Here is a 14,052-nt window from a genome sequence, read left to right on the forward strand (position 1 = left end):
TCCAAATATGAACCTATAACTCTGAATTTCACCTCTAAATTGGTCTTTAAAGCTGATAAACGATTGCAACCTTGAAAAATGATGTGCTAGGATTTCACAAACAAAAGCTCTTCTACTGAAACAAACCCTTCTAATTAGTGGGAGCCCATATGTCTTTATGAAACCAGAGATACTCAAGTATTTCAAACCTTAAGCCAAGATTGGAACAACAGTAGAAAGAAAAATTACAACATAATGGACTCTAGAGAATTATATGTTGGATATCATTGGCATATGATGAACCGACATGTTGATATGATGATAATGTATGTTGTCATTGATGTCAATAAGTTCAAGTGAACCGGTATGAAGAGGTATGAGGAGATGCAGTGAACCGATATCAGGGTTTCATTAACTGTGACTACCGGTTAGTAGTCTCAGCTCTAGGGGTATCGGTTTGATGATCCAGCTTGTGCGATGCAACCAATGATACTTTGTGATGAGTTAGCTAAGAGATGTGAATGAGATCGAGGTGTCGCGTCAGCTTTGTGCATGTGAAGGATTTCCTAGAGGATCTTGCATGAGAAGATCGACCACATTTGAAGTCTACCTCGGTAATGATCATTCTTTTTAACAGTATGAGAAAAGAGCGTGATGGGTTACTGATTCCCATGTGCGGTGATGAATGAACGATGCAGATTGTCTTGTGATCTATTTGAAATTGTAATACTCTATGCAAAGTGTTTGGACTGTCAGGATTGGCCCGCTTGTGTTGTAAACCTAAGATGCTTAGGGTTTAGGGTTTATGCTACCGACCTAACTGTTGTCTATAAGGTCGATGATGTTTGTTATTGTAAAGTTGTTCGCAAATGTTGTGTGTGTGTATCCGAGTGATGAGATACTTGCCAGACTAGTAAGAGGAAAACTGCAGAGTGTGATTGCAGAGTAGAGGAAATAAAAAGGATCTGCCTTGGCATGTAGTGTTGTTATCAGATCAGAGTTTTACCTGTTGTCTTCTAATCATTTCAACAATTGGAAAATCCCTTTACTGGGTAGCTCTAACAGGCTTATTGTAAAACCTGTAACTAGGTGACTCAAGATCATTGAGTTCTTCAAATCCTCTAGCGAGGTAACCTTTAACAGGGTATATAGCCATCCCTTAACTGAGTGATCTCTAACAGGATCAGTTCCTAGCAGAACCTATTGTAAAGTCTTTAACTGGACAAGACTCATAACAAGGCGAGCTTCAGAAGAGTTCAAAAACAAGCTTGTGGGTATTCATCCCCACCGTGGTTTTTCCCATTTGGGTTTCCACATGAAAAATCTGTGTGTTATGTGTTATGCATTTTTCATGTGATGTTTATGAATTATTTGGTTGAAATATTATGCATGCAGAGTTAATAGGTTATGGTATTACTGGTATACCACATGCATATGTTTATGGGTGAAGTTGATATCAAGTATTGATCATATTTGAAGTGTTCAAACTTAACAGTTTATGGTGTCTGATATCTTATTGGGTTTAACTGGTATTGTCGTGGTTAAGTTCAGTAATGGTAACAACCTGTTGGAATTGCTTTAACTAGATAAGTTGTTAAGGTTTTTGTTTGTACTGATTCACCCCCCCTCTCAGTACCAGTTGGGGTATCTGTTGTTCATCATTATACAATACCTCCCAAAGAGATAAATTAATCTTAGCGCTTGATTTCCACCTCTATATCCAATGCATCACATTAAAACCCTAAAAAATGAGCTGATAGGCTCCTTTAAAACCCACACCCCCTTTTCTTTTTTGTCACATGTTTTTTTTAATCACTTAAAGTACACAAATGTGAGACAACTTAAGTCTTTTGGCAAGAAGTCACTTATAATGCATCACAAAGATGTGCCCACAACTTAAAGTGATTAAGTTCACGTAAGTTACATAAAAATATGTGCACACACCTTAATATTAGAACCGAGAACAAACCAAAGACTCTAATATTTGCCCAATGATGCTCTAAGTCCTCTTCCTCTTAGGTAATCCAAGGAAACGGCAACCAATGTGTTGCTAATCAACAAGGTTTGAGTTGGGGACATTACATCTTCATAATTTTAAAGCCACACATGTATATTAAAATGATTCTTGTAAGTTTAAATATTTTCCAAAAGGACTAAATTACAGGCAATGCAACTTCTACATACACTATACTTCCATAAATAATAAACATAAATTAATGTTATCAAAAGAGAGAAATAGAAGGTATTATAAAGTGCTAGATTGGGGAACAAAATAAAATAAAATTGTAAGTTAAATGTGGCTACCAAAAAGTTTATAGCAAGCTAGTTTAAGCACAAACACAATAACTTTCAATAATTTCTTCACCAATTCCATTGCATCTCAAAAAGAAATATTCCACAACATAGTATTTGAATGAAGATCAACAATGCAAAATTCAATGCATCCAAGAGTATTAGTGACAAAAATCTTTTTAATTTTTTTTTTTATATTGTAAGGAAATACATATGCATTTATAAAAATAGAAGAATTCATATCAACATAACAACATGAGATACAAAGTCCCGCCTAGAGCTCTTCAACTCTCCCACCTTTTCCTCGTTTGAATCTGCTCTCCTGGATGACTGCTCCCTCTGGGGAGGTCCCCCCCTCCATGCAACTGGACCCCATACACGTGACCATGGTCGGAATGCATGTTGTTGTTCCAGTTGCGGGGACCCCACGGTCTGTGGGTCATATGAAAGATAACGCCAAGTTTGCAACCCCTTCCACTTTGCCAGTTCTGACTGATTCTGACCTGGATGGCGAAGGGAGGAATATACCACATTCTGAACTAGAAACTTCTGCCGGACTGGCGGATGTGGAGCATGGAAAGAAGAATCCTAAGTCCAGCTAGAAGAACGCCCTCCTTGGGTCCACAAATTCGACCCCTGAAGCTGCATTGGCCATTTTTTCCCAAACGGAAGACGAAACGAAGATCAAGCTCCCGAGCAGTCTTATGGACAAAATCGCCTCTTCCCTTCACCTAGCAATCATTGGTCGGTTCTTATCCTTTTGACCATCCATTGACATGGCAAGCGATAGGCAAACTCTCGATGGAAGCTTAAAAGAAGCCTCGACATCTTAGCAATGCTAGGGGGACTCTTTCTGTTCAAATTCAACACTGAGGAGGATCTGATCTATGCCCTGTCAGGCTCATGGGCTTATGGAAAGCATTTTCTAACTCTAGCTAAATGGAAGCCTGGTTTTGACCCCTTTGCAGAACTAAATCGCATGACACCGGTCTGGGTTAGGCTCCCTGGCCTCCCGCTGGAGTTCTGGGATGAGCAAATTTTCCGCTGGATAGGGAACTTGTTTGGCAGCTATGTCTCAACAGACTCGGTCACTCTCAACAAATCTAGGTTGGTGTATGCTCGCTTTTGTGTTAATGTTACAATTAACAAGGCTCTCCCAAATTTTATTTCCCTAAATTCAAAATGGGGAAAATGGTCCCAGGCTATTGTGTATGAAAATGCTACCCTTTTTGACCAGAAGTGAAATAAACAAGGCCATTCCTATAATGAGTGTAAAGCCCCCGTGGTTGTTGAACCCAAGCTCAAAGATAAGGCTATCTAGGTTGAACCCATCAACCCTAGTGCCCCATCATCATCGGCTCCACTAGAGCTGACCAGTGTGAATGAACTCTCTGAGGACTACCCCCACACAGATAAGATCCTTGAAATACTAAAATCCCCTATGGATCCTGTTAAGACTGTTAACCCAATCATTCCCTTGGAAGAAGGTGAAATCCCATCGGTGATGAATCTCAACCTTTCCCCTAACCTCCCCCCACCCACCCACTGATTTGTCGGATGGCATCCCCATCATGCCCTCCCCCACTCACTCATCCCTTCATGCCTCCAATTCGGATGTGGCTATGCCTCCTGTAGCTGAGGTTAAGTATCCTACCTCAATCCCCCCTTGCTCCCCTGCTATGGTGGATAGACCTGCTCACCCAAGGAACTCCCTGGCAACTCCGTTGAAGGAGTCTCTTTCGGGATACCCTCTTGTGGATAATGAAGAATGGATAACCCAGAAGAAGAAAGCCAAGGCCAAGAAAGCGAATGTGGGGGGTACTGAAAATAAAGTTGGCAGACCCTCAGAAAGAGTCATGAGACACAAGGTTATGGTCAGGGACATTGCAAAGGGCAGACAACTGACCCTAGATGGACTCAACAAAAGTAAGAAATGATGTTCCTCTCCTGGAACATAAGGGGTCTGAACAACCCCCAGAAGCAGTTCATCATAAAACAACTCATTCTGGAGATGAAAATTGATATATGCCTCCTTCAGGAAGTCAAGATGCCCTACCAAACCTTTGCTACTGTTGCTAGTAAACTCTAGCCTGGAGCGTATTTTCTGTATGTTGATTCTTTGGGTGCCTCCGAGGGTATTGCCACCCTTTGGGACCCCCGAAATGTGAACGGTATTTTTTTTGCTAACTCCCAGAATTTCCTAGTGGTCACTCTTCATTATGGTGAACACTGCTGGCAGTTGTTCAATATCTATGCTCCCAACTCCAAGTTGGGAAGACGACTTATTTGGGAGGAAATTTCTGATCTAATCGTGGCTAATTAGAAGGCTCAGTATGTGCTTGCGGGAGACTTCAAATCCGCCCTCTACCCCTCTGAGAAGTGTGGAGGCCTTGAAAAATTTATTGACAGCATGGGTGACCTAGTCAGCTTCATCAATGCTTCTAGTTTTATGGATATTGACCTCCAGGGTTCTCCTTTCACTTGGTCGAACAATAGGAAAGGCAAACATCTTATCCAAGTCAGACTGGATAGATTCCTGATATCCACCAACTGGGACATCGACCATAACTCCTACCTAAAAAAGCTCCCAAGGACTGCTTTTGATCACAACCCCCTTCTATTCCATTGGAAGGATAGACCCTACCAGCCCCCCCCCCCACCTTTCGCTATGAGATCATGTGGGCCTCACATCTCGACTTCAGGGATCTGGTTAGACTTTGGTGGGCTACCTCGATCCAAGGGACTACTATGCTCAGAATTATGGAGAAACTAAAGCTAATCAACAAGGAAGTCAAAGGTTGGAATAGGACCACCTTCGGGGATATCTTCAAAAGAAAGAAGGACCTAGGTTCCAAATTGGAACAACTTCAAAATATCATGGCTACAGGTAACCCCCAGGATCCCCTTTTGAAGGAGGAAGACTGCTGCAAGAATTGGAAGGATATCCTCTCTAAGGAGGAGGTGTACTGGAAGCAAAGATCCAGAATCCAGTGGCTGAAGGAAGGGGACAAAATTTTTGCCTTCTTCCATATATCGACCTGTGTCCACAAAAGAAGGAACTACATCAAAAGAATCAAGGATGAAGCTGACCAGGAGATCACTAGAGACTCCCTAATTGGACAGAGTGCATCTGACTTTTTCATAAGGTTATATTTAGATGATGGTGGAAGTGGTACTGCTCTCCAGGATGTCCTTGTGAGTAAGCTCCCGACTGTCATTAATGAGGATGACAACTAACTGCCCCCATCTCTATGGATGAAGTCCACCTGGTCGTCTTTGCTATGGGGGCCTATAAGACCCCGGGCCCAGATGGCTTCCCCCCAGCCTTCTTTCAGGATTACCTGGGACATTGTTAGTTGTGATGTCACCAAAGCAGTGCAAGACTTCTTTAAGACATGGAGATTGCTAAAGAAGATCAACACCACTTACATTGTTCTTATCCCAAAGACTACTAATCCCAGTTGCTTGAAGGAGTTTCGACCCATAAGTCTTTGCAATACCATTTGCAAGATAATCTCCAAGGTCCTTGTTAATAGAATTAAACCCCTCCTGGTGAAATTTATCAACCTATCCCATAAAGGTTTTGTTCTGGGTCGCCAAATTTTGGATGCTGCCATTGCCACTCATGAGATAATCCACTCCATGGATAGAAGCAAAATACCAGGTATGGCTTTTAAACTTGATATTTCTAAAGCTTATGACAAGGTTAATTGGGATTTTCTTTTCAAATCTCTCTCAAAACTGGGCTTCAACCAAAAGGTGGTGAATATGATTCGAGAATGTGTTATACGGTCCAGTTCTCGGTTTTGATTAATGGGAATCCTAGGGGCTACTTCAAAGCTATAAAAGGCATCCGACAGGGTGACCCTTTGTCCCCTTATCTTTTTATCATGATATTATCTTTTTATCATGATAGCGGAAGCCTTGAGCAGGAATGTGGCCGACCTGGTCACCAATGGTAGGCTCCAAGGGTTCATAGCTGCTTCCACGCTCCCCCCTCTAATATTCAACAATTCGTGGATGGCACTTGCTAACTATGCCAAGGCATCAAGACAATGTATCAACTATGAGAAGAGTAACCTCTTCTTCTTTAACACTCCTAATGACCTCCAACTTAGAATCCTCTCTATCCTCAGCTGCAAGGTGGCGGCTCTTCCGGGGACCTACTTGGGACTCCCCCTCACGGTCAAGTAAGTCACTCCCACCTTCTGGAACACTATCCTAGAACGGATGCAAAAAAATCCAGTTGGATGGAAAGGGAAGTTCCTCAATAGTGCAAGGAAGCTCCAGCTCCTTACTGCTTCCCTACAGGGAATTCCTGTGTACTTCCTTTCCATGTTTAAAATATCAGGTGCCATGGGGGAAAAACTTGAGAATATCCAAAGAACCTTCTTATGGACTGGTCTGGAAAAGAAAAAGCGCCTTGCTTTGGTCAATTGGGATAGCATGTGCTTACCCAAATCAATGGGAGGCTTGGGTATAAGAAAGATAAATACCCTCAATAAGGCGCTAATTGCAAAGATCAAATGGACCCTGGCTAAAGGTAAGGCGGACTGGTGTAACATAATTAAAGCTAAGTACCTGGACTGTGAGCATTTCTACTACAATTTGAGTACAACCAATCTCCCCCAAGGATCCAAGTTATGGAACAACATCCTGAAGAGCAGATTGATTGTGAGAGAGGGACTGAAATGGCAACTGGGAAATGGTAGGAAAGTGAGATTCTGGGAAGACTTTTGGACAGAGGACAGGCCCTTAGCTAACACCCGTTTCCATCAAATTATGCACCACCGAAAAGACCTCCTGGGGGAGTATATAGCGGATTATTTGGAACCAGGAAGAAATTGTTGGAAGGACATTGTCCAAGTCTTCAAGAACAAGCCTAACCTGGTCCCTCTGGCTCAAGACCTACAGAACATTTTGTTGGAAACTAGAATCCCCCTGTCCTCTCATGAAGACATATTTATTTGGAAAGAGACCCAATCAGGCTCTTTCTCGGTAAAGTTTTCTTACAGTTAGCTTTTGAAACCCCTTGTGGATGTTGAGTGCTGGAAGAAAATATGGAACCCTCGGCTCATCCCTAAAATCAATTTCTTCTGGTGGTCTCTCATGCATGGTAAAACCCTCACTATGGATAACTTGAAAAAGAGTGGGTTCCATTTCCCAACAGATGTAGTCTATGTAAAGCTAGCGAGGAAACTATTGAACACCTATTTGTCCTTTGGCCCTTTGTTGAACATCTATGGACTAAAACTCTTCAGAAATGTGGTTTTCAATGGGTCTTCCAGAAGGACATCAAAAAATGTGTCTTTGACGAGACCCCCCCTCCCACCACCCCCTCATCATTCAGTTATGGAAACAAATACCGCCACACATTTGCTGGGCCTTATGGAGAGAAAGAAACAACAAAATTTTCAGAGACACTGAGACCCCCTTGATAGTGTGGCTCACATTTGCTTTAAGATGATCTCTGAAAACTTAGAGGTGAAAAAGTGGAAACCCCCCCCTTATCCTCCTAATTGGATAGAGAAAAAAATTGTTGATAATTAGAAGCTCCCCCCTGGTTTCGAAATCTTCAACAACAGCGCCAAAAACAAAAGAAGGATGACAAGATGGTCAACCCCTAAGTTGCACCAGTTTAAGCTGAATTTTGATGGTTCAGCCCAAAGCAATTATCAAGCGGGGGGTGGAATCGTTCGTGATCATTTGGGGAGCACTGTAGCAGCCTATGCAGGCAACCTAAAGAAAAACACGGTCACTCAAGATGAAGGAATGGCCCTCCTATGGGGTCTGAAACTGGCTAACTCCATAGGAATTAAACAACTAGAAATTGAAGGAGACTCTCGGATTATTATGGAATCGGTGAAAGGGAACTCATTGGCGGGTTGGAGAGTGGAATCCATTCTGAGGGATATCAGGAGCCTTATGACCAACCTAGAGGACTTCACCATCCGCCACATCTTCAGAGAAGGAAACGAAGCTACCAATTCCATGGCGGCGGTGGGAAGGCTGCAAAGCGACTTACGATGTTGGAGGGACCCCAGTCTGTTGCCAGTCACCACCAAGGTAATCTTGGAAAAGGAAAGGGCCTACACCCAAGAAGGGACTGTTTCATCCACCCAAAGATGAAGGAAACCTTTGTTCAAATTTTAAATTGGCACAGGAATCCCACCAATTATACCAGACGACCACGTATCAAAGGCAACCTAAGTCACCACTACCACAAGGAATGGAGTTATGATGACAGTACAAACATCGCGAATGATTATCCCCTAATTATTACCCGGACAGAGCCAATTGTCGATGATAAAGGCGACGACGGGGAAATGTCAAATCACATTGGCCCGATTGAAGGTTCGCACGTTCCGAGTAGATTTTCTATTTTTGATATCTACTCGGACATAAGAGATAATAATCACGCCGATTATTACGTTCTCTTAGCTCAAGTTCAGCACAGTTTATTTATCAACTCTGCCTTAAGCCTACCTCGGCTCTGCGTTTTTTCTGGAAGTCACTTTCAACCTATTAAGCTGGAGGATTCAAGAATGGGGGGACAGGCTCAAATTACAACCCAATAAAGTGGATGAGTTCAAAGCAAAAATGACCATGTGGTTTGTCTGCTCGGAAGGCGGCATTGATAAATTCATGGAGAGTATGAAGGGAAATGACGAAAGATTATCCAAACAATTTGTGACTTCCTGGAAGATAGAAGGGTGGCCATGGGGGGATCTCTTTCGAAATTAATGAAGAAGTTATTGCCTAGGCGACGGGTCTTTCTATGGAGGGAAGGAAATGGAAAAAACAGAGCCGTATTGCAGATTCCACTAGCCTCAATCAGTTCTTCCGCCAAGGCGAAAACCCTATCAAGAGGGCAGGCGACTTCAACAGGGAGGAGCTCCCTCACCCTTGGGACGAGGTCTGCTATATCGTGATGAAGTATTTTACGCTGGAGGGAAGGTATGGCATATTCTATTACTACCATATCCCCTTCCTAGATCATTTGAGGAATAAAGACTACATTTCCATTCTATTCTTCTTGCTGCATTCTATAGGCACTAATGTTGAGGATATAGCCGAAGCTAAGAAAAAAGGGAAAGATTTTCCCATCATTTACCAGGGCCTCATTCTCCGCCTGTATAACTTTCACCTCGCCCTCTGCCCACCTCATTCCATCTTTGTCCAGAACGTGACTAATACTAGCCCTTCGACCCACCCTCCTGCTATTAATGATGCTAGCCCTCCTCGGCTCCCGAAAATAGGATGTTGCAGCAAGAAAATCAAAAAACACTCCCCGGAGGAGGTCAAAACTCCCAAGAAAGTCAAAATTCAAGAGATTGACTCTGATATGGAATTTACAGAAGAAGCCAATACCCCCCGTCGTTCTAGCACGTTGGCTTCTAAACCCTCGAAAAAATCGCTGAGAGACCCCTCCTCTTCGCATGACACTGACAATTCCATTCCAACTAATAAAATGGCCCTGCCCCATCATAACCCAACCCCTCATTCTGTGAGCTCCACCCGGGTTTCAAAAAGCCCCACTTCATCCAAGAGTCCGGAGCCATCAAATTTACCCTCCCCAACCTTCAGGCTGGATAAGATGATGGTCATGGTAGAGGCCAGTAGCGTGAAAGAGGAGGAAACCAACCTAGTGGAGCTAGAGAAAAAAATAGAGGTCCTCTCTGATAATGTTGATCACTAGCAGACTGGAGGCGGCGAAGTCCAAGATGCACGATGTTTCTAAATTTGCTCTGAATGTTATGCGATACTCAGCTACCACTTTGTGCCTCATGCAGGAAAGCACGACCAAAGGGAAAGGCAAAGACAACAAAGACTACAAAGCCGTGTTCAAATTCCTCACCAAGGAATGGGCTAGAAAGCTGCTCCCCAAGAAGAGCCATGGGAAAAAGAAATAACTTTCTGCATGTGGAGAATTACTAGTTTTTTGTCTATGTCTAACAACCCTTGGGCAGATAGGATTAGTTTATGCTTTTGTTTATATATCTCTGTTTATTGCCCTGTGTGGCAAATGGCTAAAACTCTGAGCAGTAATACTTTAACTCTGATAAACTCTCGTAGAATAGTTTTTGTTTTTGATAGAGATAAAAGGCTGTTACTCTGCTGATAATTTGCAATCAGTGGTTCTGCCACTGGCCTTCTTGTTGTTTCTATGGGTCAACCCCCTCGTTTTTTGTTGCTTTTAATATAAAAAACAACATGAGATTGTGGATACTAGTCCTACTATAGTCACCAAAATGTATTGTACAAATTCATAACTAAATACTCAACAATAATAAAATTGAATCCTATTTTGAATCAAATACAAACCCTATGATAAAGCATAATGAAATTAATAATGCTTGACTAAAACATGTTTCCAAATACAAACTTCATTGTTACAAATGGATTTGTTCATGTGGTTGCTCAACAAACTTGCTTTAAAACATGAGCAATGTGTACCTATGCCTCCACATTGATTCCTTTTGGAAGCTTTTGAAGCTCTATTTATACTATTTTAGTTGAGAAGATAGATAGTAGAGATTTGTTTGGAGAATCTACAATGGAGATTGTTTGGGATGACTTTCCTTGGATGACCATGATTCATTTTGTTCAAAATGGATGGATGATATTAAATTGACTAATATTTCAAAATGGGAGAGAACAACAATTAATTGAACATTTATTTTGGGGTGAGAGGAAGAAAATGAGTTATTTTAAATAGTAGCAATTATTTAATTAAGTAGTAATATGAGGTGGAAATTCAATTAATTAGGTGTGAGATGCAAGTTAAACTAATTATATAAGGTGTGAGATGAACTAGATCAAACAATATAATTATCTAATCAATTAATGATAGACTTTAGATTAATTAACTAATATAATTATTCAATTAATTAATGATGAGAATGTTAGTCTAGAAGGTGGTATAATTACTTGATGATGAAAATGTTACCATTGAATGGATTTAACTAGGACAATGTTCATATAGGATGAAGTTAAGGAGCCATTTTGAAGTTTCTCCAGAGATTTAATAAAAATAGAATTTGTAACAACAAAATAATTTTTGTTACAATATCTAGAATGTTTATTATTGAAAGATATGGATCGCCTATTCTTTTCTTATTAAAGTAGAAGATAATGTTTAATCTCCTTATTGATCCTCCATTTCTATTTTCATCATTAAAAATCAATATACCATCTTTCAATAACACTATAAAAGTCTAATAACATTTTTATCAAATTATATTTACTTTAATGTTATTTCTAACACTATAATAATAACAATACGTTTAAAAAATTGGTATCAAAGAACTCATTTTGCAAACATTTGGATCACTTGCTCATTGCTCATTGAAGTAGGACAATTATGATATGAATTTATTAACACATTTGACATGTAATTAAAGTAGGCCATTTATGAGATTGACATACAAAGAACAGATATCGAATACTTAATATAATTAGCTAATAGAAAAATTTACATCACATTTTGGTTACAGAAACCAGAAGAAGAAAAAGTTACAGTAAACCAGAAGGAAATAAGTTACACTAAAACTTAGATATATTTGGAAAGGATAAGGGATTAAAAGAAATCTGATAAACACAATTCATTGGTTATGCATTCCAATTTCCATATAGAGGAGGTACAAGATGGATACAAACAATGAGAATGTTCATGTCATCTCCTGTATACAGAGGGAATATATACACATGGCACAAGATGGATACACACAATGAGAATGTTCTCTGTCATCCTCTGTATACACAGGGCATATACAGAGGATATAAATCTACTCTAGACAACTTGGTCCAGCATAAAGATATCCGCTATGAATTCACAATAACACCTATAGGGTAACTTCAAAAGATACTGTTCTGAGCAATGTAGAAAAGAGATTAAGAAGAAATGTCTTCTATCATACCCTGTTACAGAGGAGATATACAGGAGATACAAATCTATTCTAGACAAATTGGTTCAGCATAAAGATATCCACCATGAATTCACAATAACACTTATAGGATAACTTCAAAAGATACTGTTCTGAGCAATGTAGAAAAAAAATTGAGAATGTCTTCTGTCATACTCTGTTACAGAGGAGATATACAGGGGATACAAATCTAGTCTAGAAAAATTGGTCATGCATAAAGACATCCGCCATAAATAAATAAAATCATCTACAGATACCTTCAAAAGATACTGTTCTAAGAAAAAGAGATTGAGAAGAACTGCTCTCTATCATCCCCTGTATACTACTATACAGAGGAGATATACAGGGGATACAAATCTAATCCGGACAACATGGTCCAGCATAAAGACATCAGCCATGAATTCATAATAACATCTATAGGATAACTTCAAAAGATACTGTTCTGAGCAATGCAGAAAAGATATTGAGAAGAAATTGTTCCCTGTAATCCCCTGTATACAGAGGAGATATATAGGGAATACAAATGTAACCTGAACAACTTGGTCCAACATAGAGACATCCAACATGAATTCATAAAAACATCTATAGGGTAACTTCAAAAGATACTGTTCTGAGCAATGTGGAAAAGAGATTGAGAAGAAAGATATACAGGGGATAAAAATCTAATCTGAACAACTTGGTCCAGTATAAAGACATCAGCCATGAATTCATAATAGCATCTATAGGATAACTTCAAAGGACACTGTTCTGTCTAAATGCATAGAAATGGGATTGAAAAGAAACAGATGCAAGAACCAAGAGAAGATACCTGAAATGGGCGTACCGCCTGCCCCAGTATACTCCAATCATCTGATGTTCCCCCATCAAAAGATAAATGACAGATCTAGATGCAACCAGGGCTGTGCAATACAACAAGAATCTTCCTTAAGCTCCAGGGGCAGCATGCCGCAGCTTCGCCTTGTCCTTAGCATGACTTGCTGTATCAATTACCCTCATACGCGCATATTCTACCTGATCGGAACCAGAAGGACGCCTGCCATTCACATAGTTGTAAAACCATCTAACACAAAAACCTAATGCTCGCCCAAAACAGACAGCAGAAAGAAGCCCAACAACTGTTCCAAATATCAGGGCTCCTACAGGAATCAATATGGGGCTTAAAAGGACCAATACAGGGGCCAAAAGCACCAGAGCCACTGCAGATAGGCCTGCCAGAAACAGCACAATTACCCCAGATGTCACCAGGGCTGCAGCACCCAAAACCTGGGTGGAATTTGATGCGTAGTCATGGCTTTTATTCCCCATTCCGTGATATCCTTCAGCCATCTTCAAGCCCATAAAAAGCTTTAAAGACTTCCCTTTGTAGATCCACAAACTTTTTATGTTAATAAAGGAGGACGCGATAATTGAAGCTTTGAATGTAGGCGAAAAATATTTACTTTTACCAATTTACCCACTTCTAGATAAATGTCGTCGATTCAGTTTTTTGATTTTTGCAGATATTTAATTACGCTGAAGAGCGTCTCTTATTTGAAAGAGACGACCTCGGTTTTTCATCGAACGGTGGATAATTTTGTAGAAGGGAAGCAAGACCATCGAAACGATCGTATGCGTCCAATTTTATCAGTACCATTTAACACGTCATCGATTTATATTTGTGTAAATCTTTTTGACAATACGCGAATGTCCCATACTTTATTATAACACCGTGCTTTGTTCGTTTTTCGTGAGCATTCATTTTTTAAATTTTTATTCCCACGTGTTCGTACAAGGATCATTTATCGTCAGTGTCTGTGTAGCACATATTTGTAGTTATCATTTTAATTTCGTGCCAAGTTCCAACTGTTATCATTTT

At 40.4% G+C, this 14,052-nt stretch overlaps 1 protein-coding gene across 3 annotated transcripts in view; it reads right to left on the reverse strand.

Moving 5' to 3' along the window:
* The window catches only part of LOC131068805 (oleosin), an 81,387-nt gene extending 67,760 nt beyond the window's left edge, over positions 1-13,627 (reverse strand). Inside the window, exon 1 of one of the 3 annotated variants that reach the window (XR_009112070.2) lies at positions 13,006-13,580. Coding sequence is in view for 1 of the 3 variants with exons in the window: in XM_058004077.2 (XP_057860060.1) it covers positions 13,122-13,535 (414 nt within the window). In the remaining 2 variants the exon portion in view is untranslated. Of the gene's footprint in view, positions 1-11,863 lie in introns of those variants that run through there. The other 2 variants (XM_059207989.1, XM_058004077.2) reach the window with 2 other exon arrangements.
* Between the last annotated feature and the right edge of the window lie 425 nt (positions 13,628-14,052).

Source organism: Cryptomeria japonica, chromosome 7 (assembly GCF_030272615.1).
Source record: "Cryptomeria japonica chromosome 7, Sugi_1.0, whole genome shotgun sequence".
In the NCBI taxonomy this organism is placed as follows: Eukaryota; Viridiplantae; Streptophyta; class Pinopsida; order Cupressales; family Cupressaceae; genus Cryptomeria; species Cryptomeria japonica.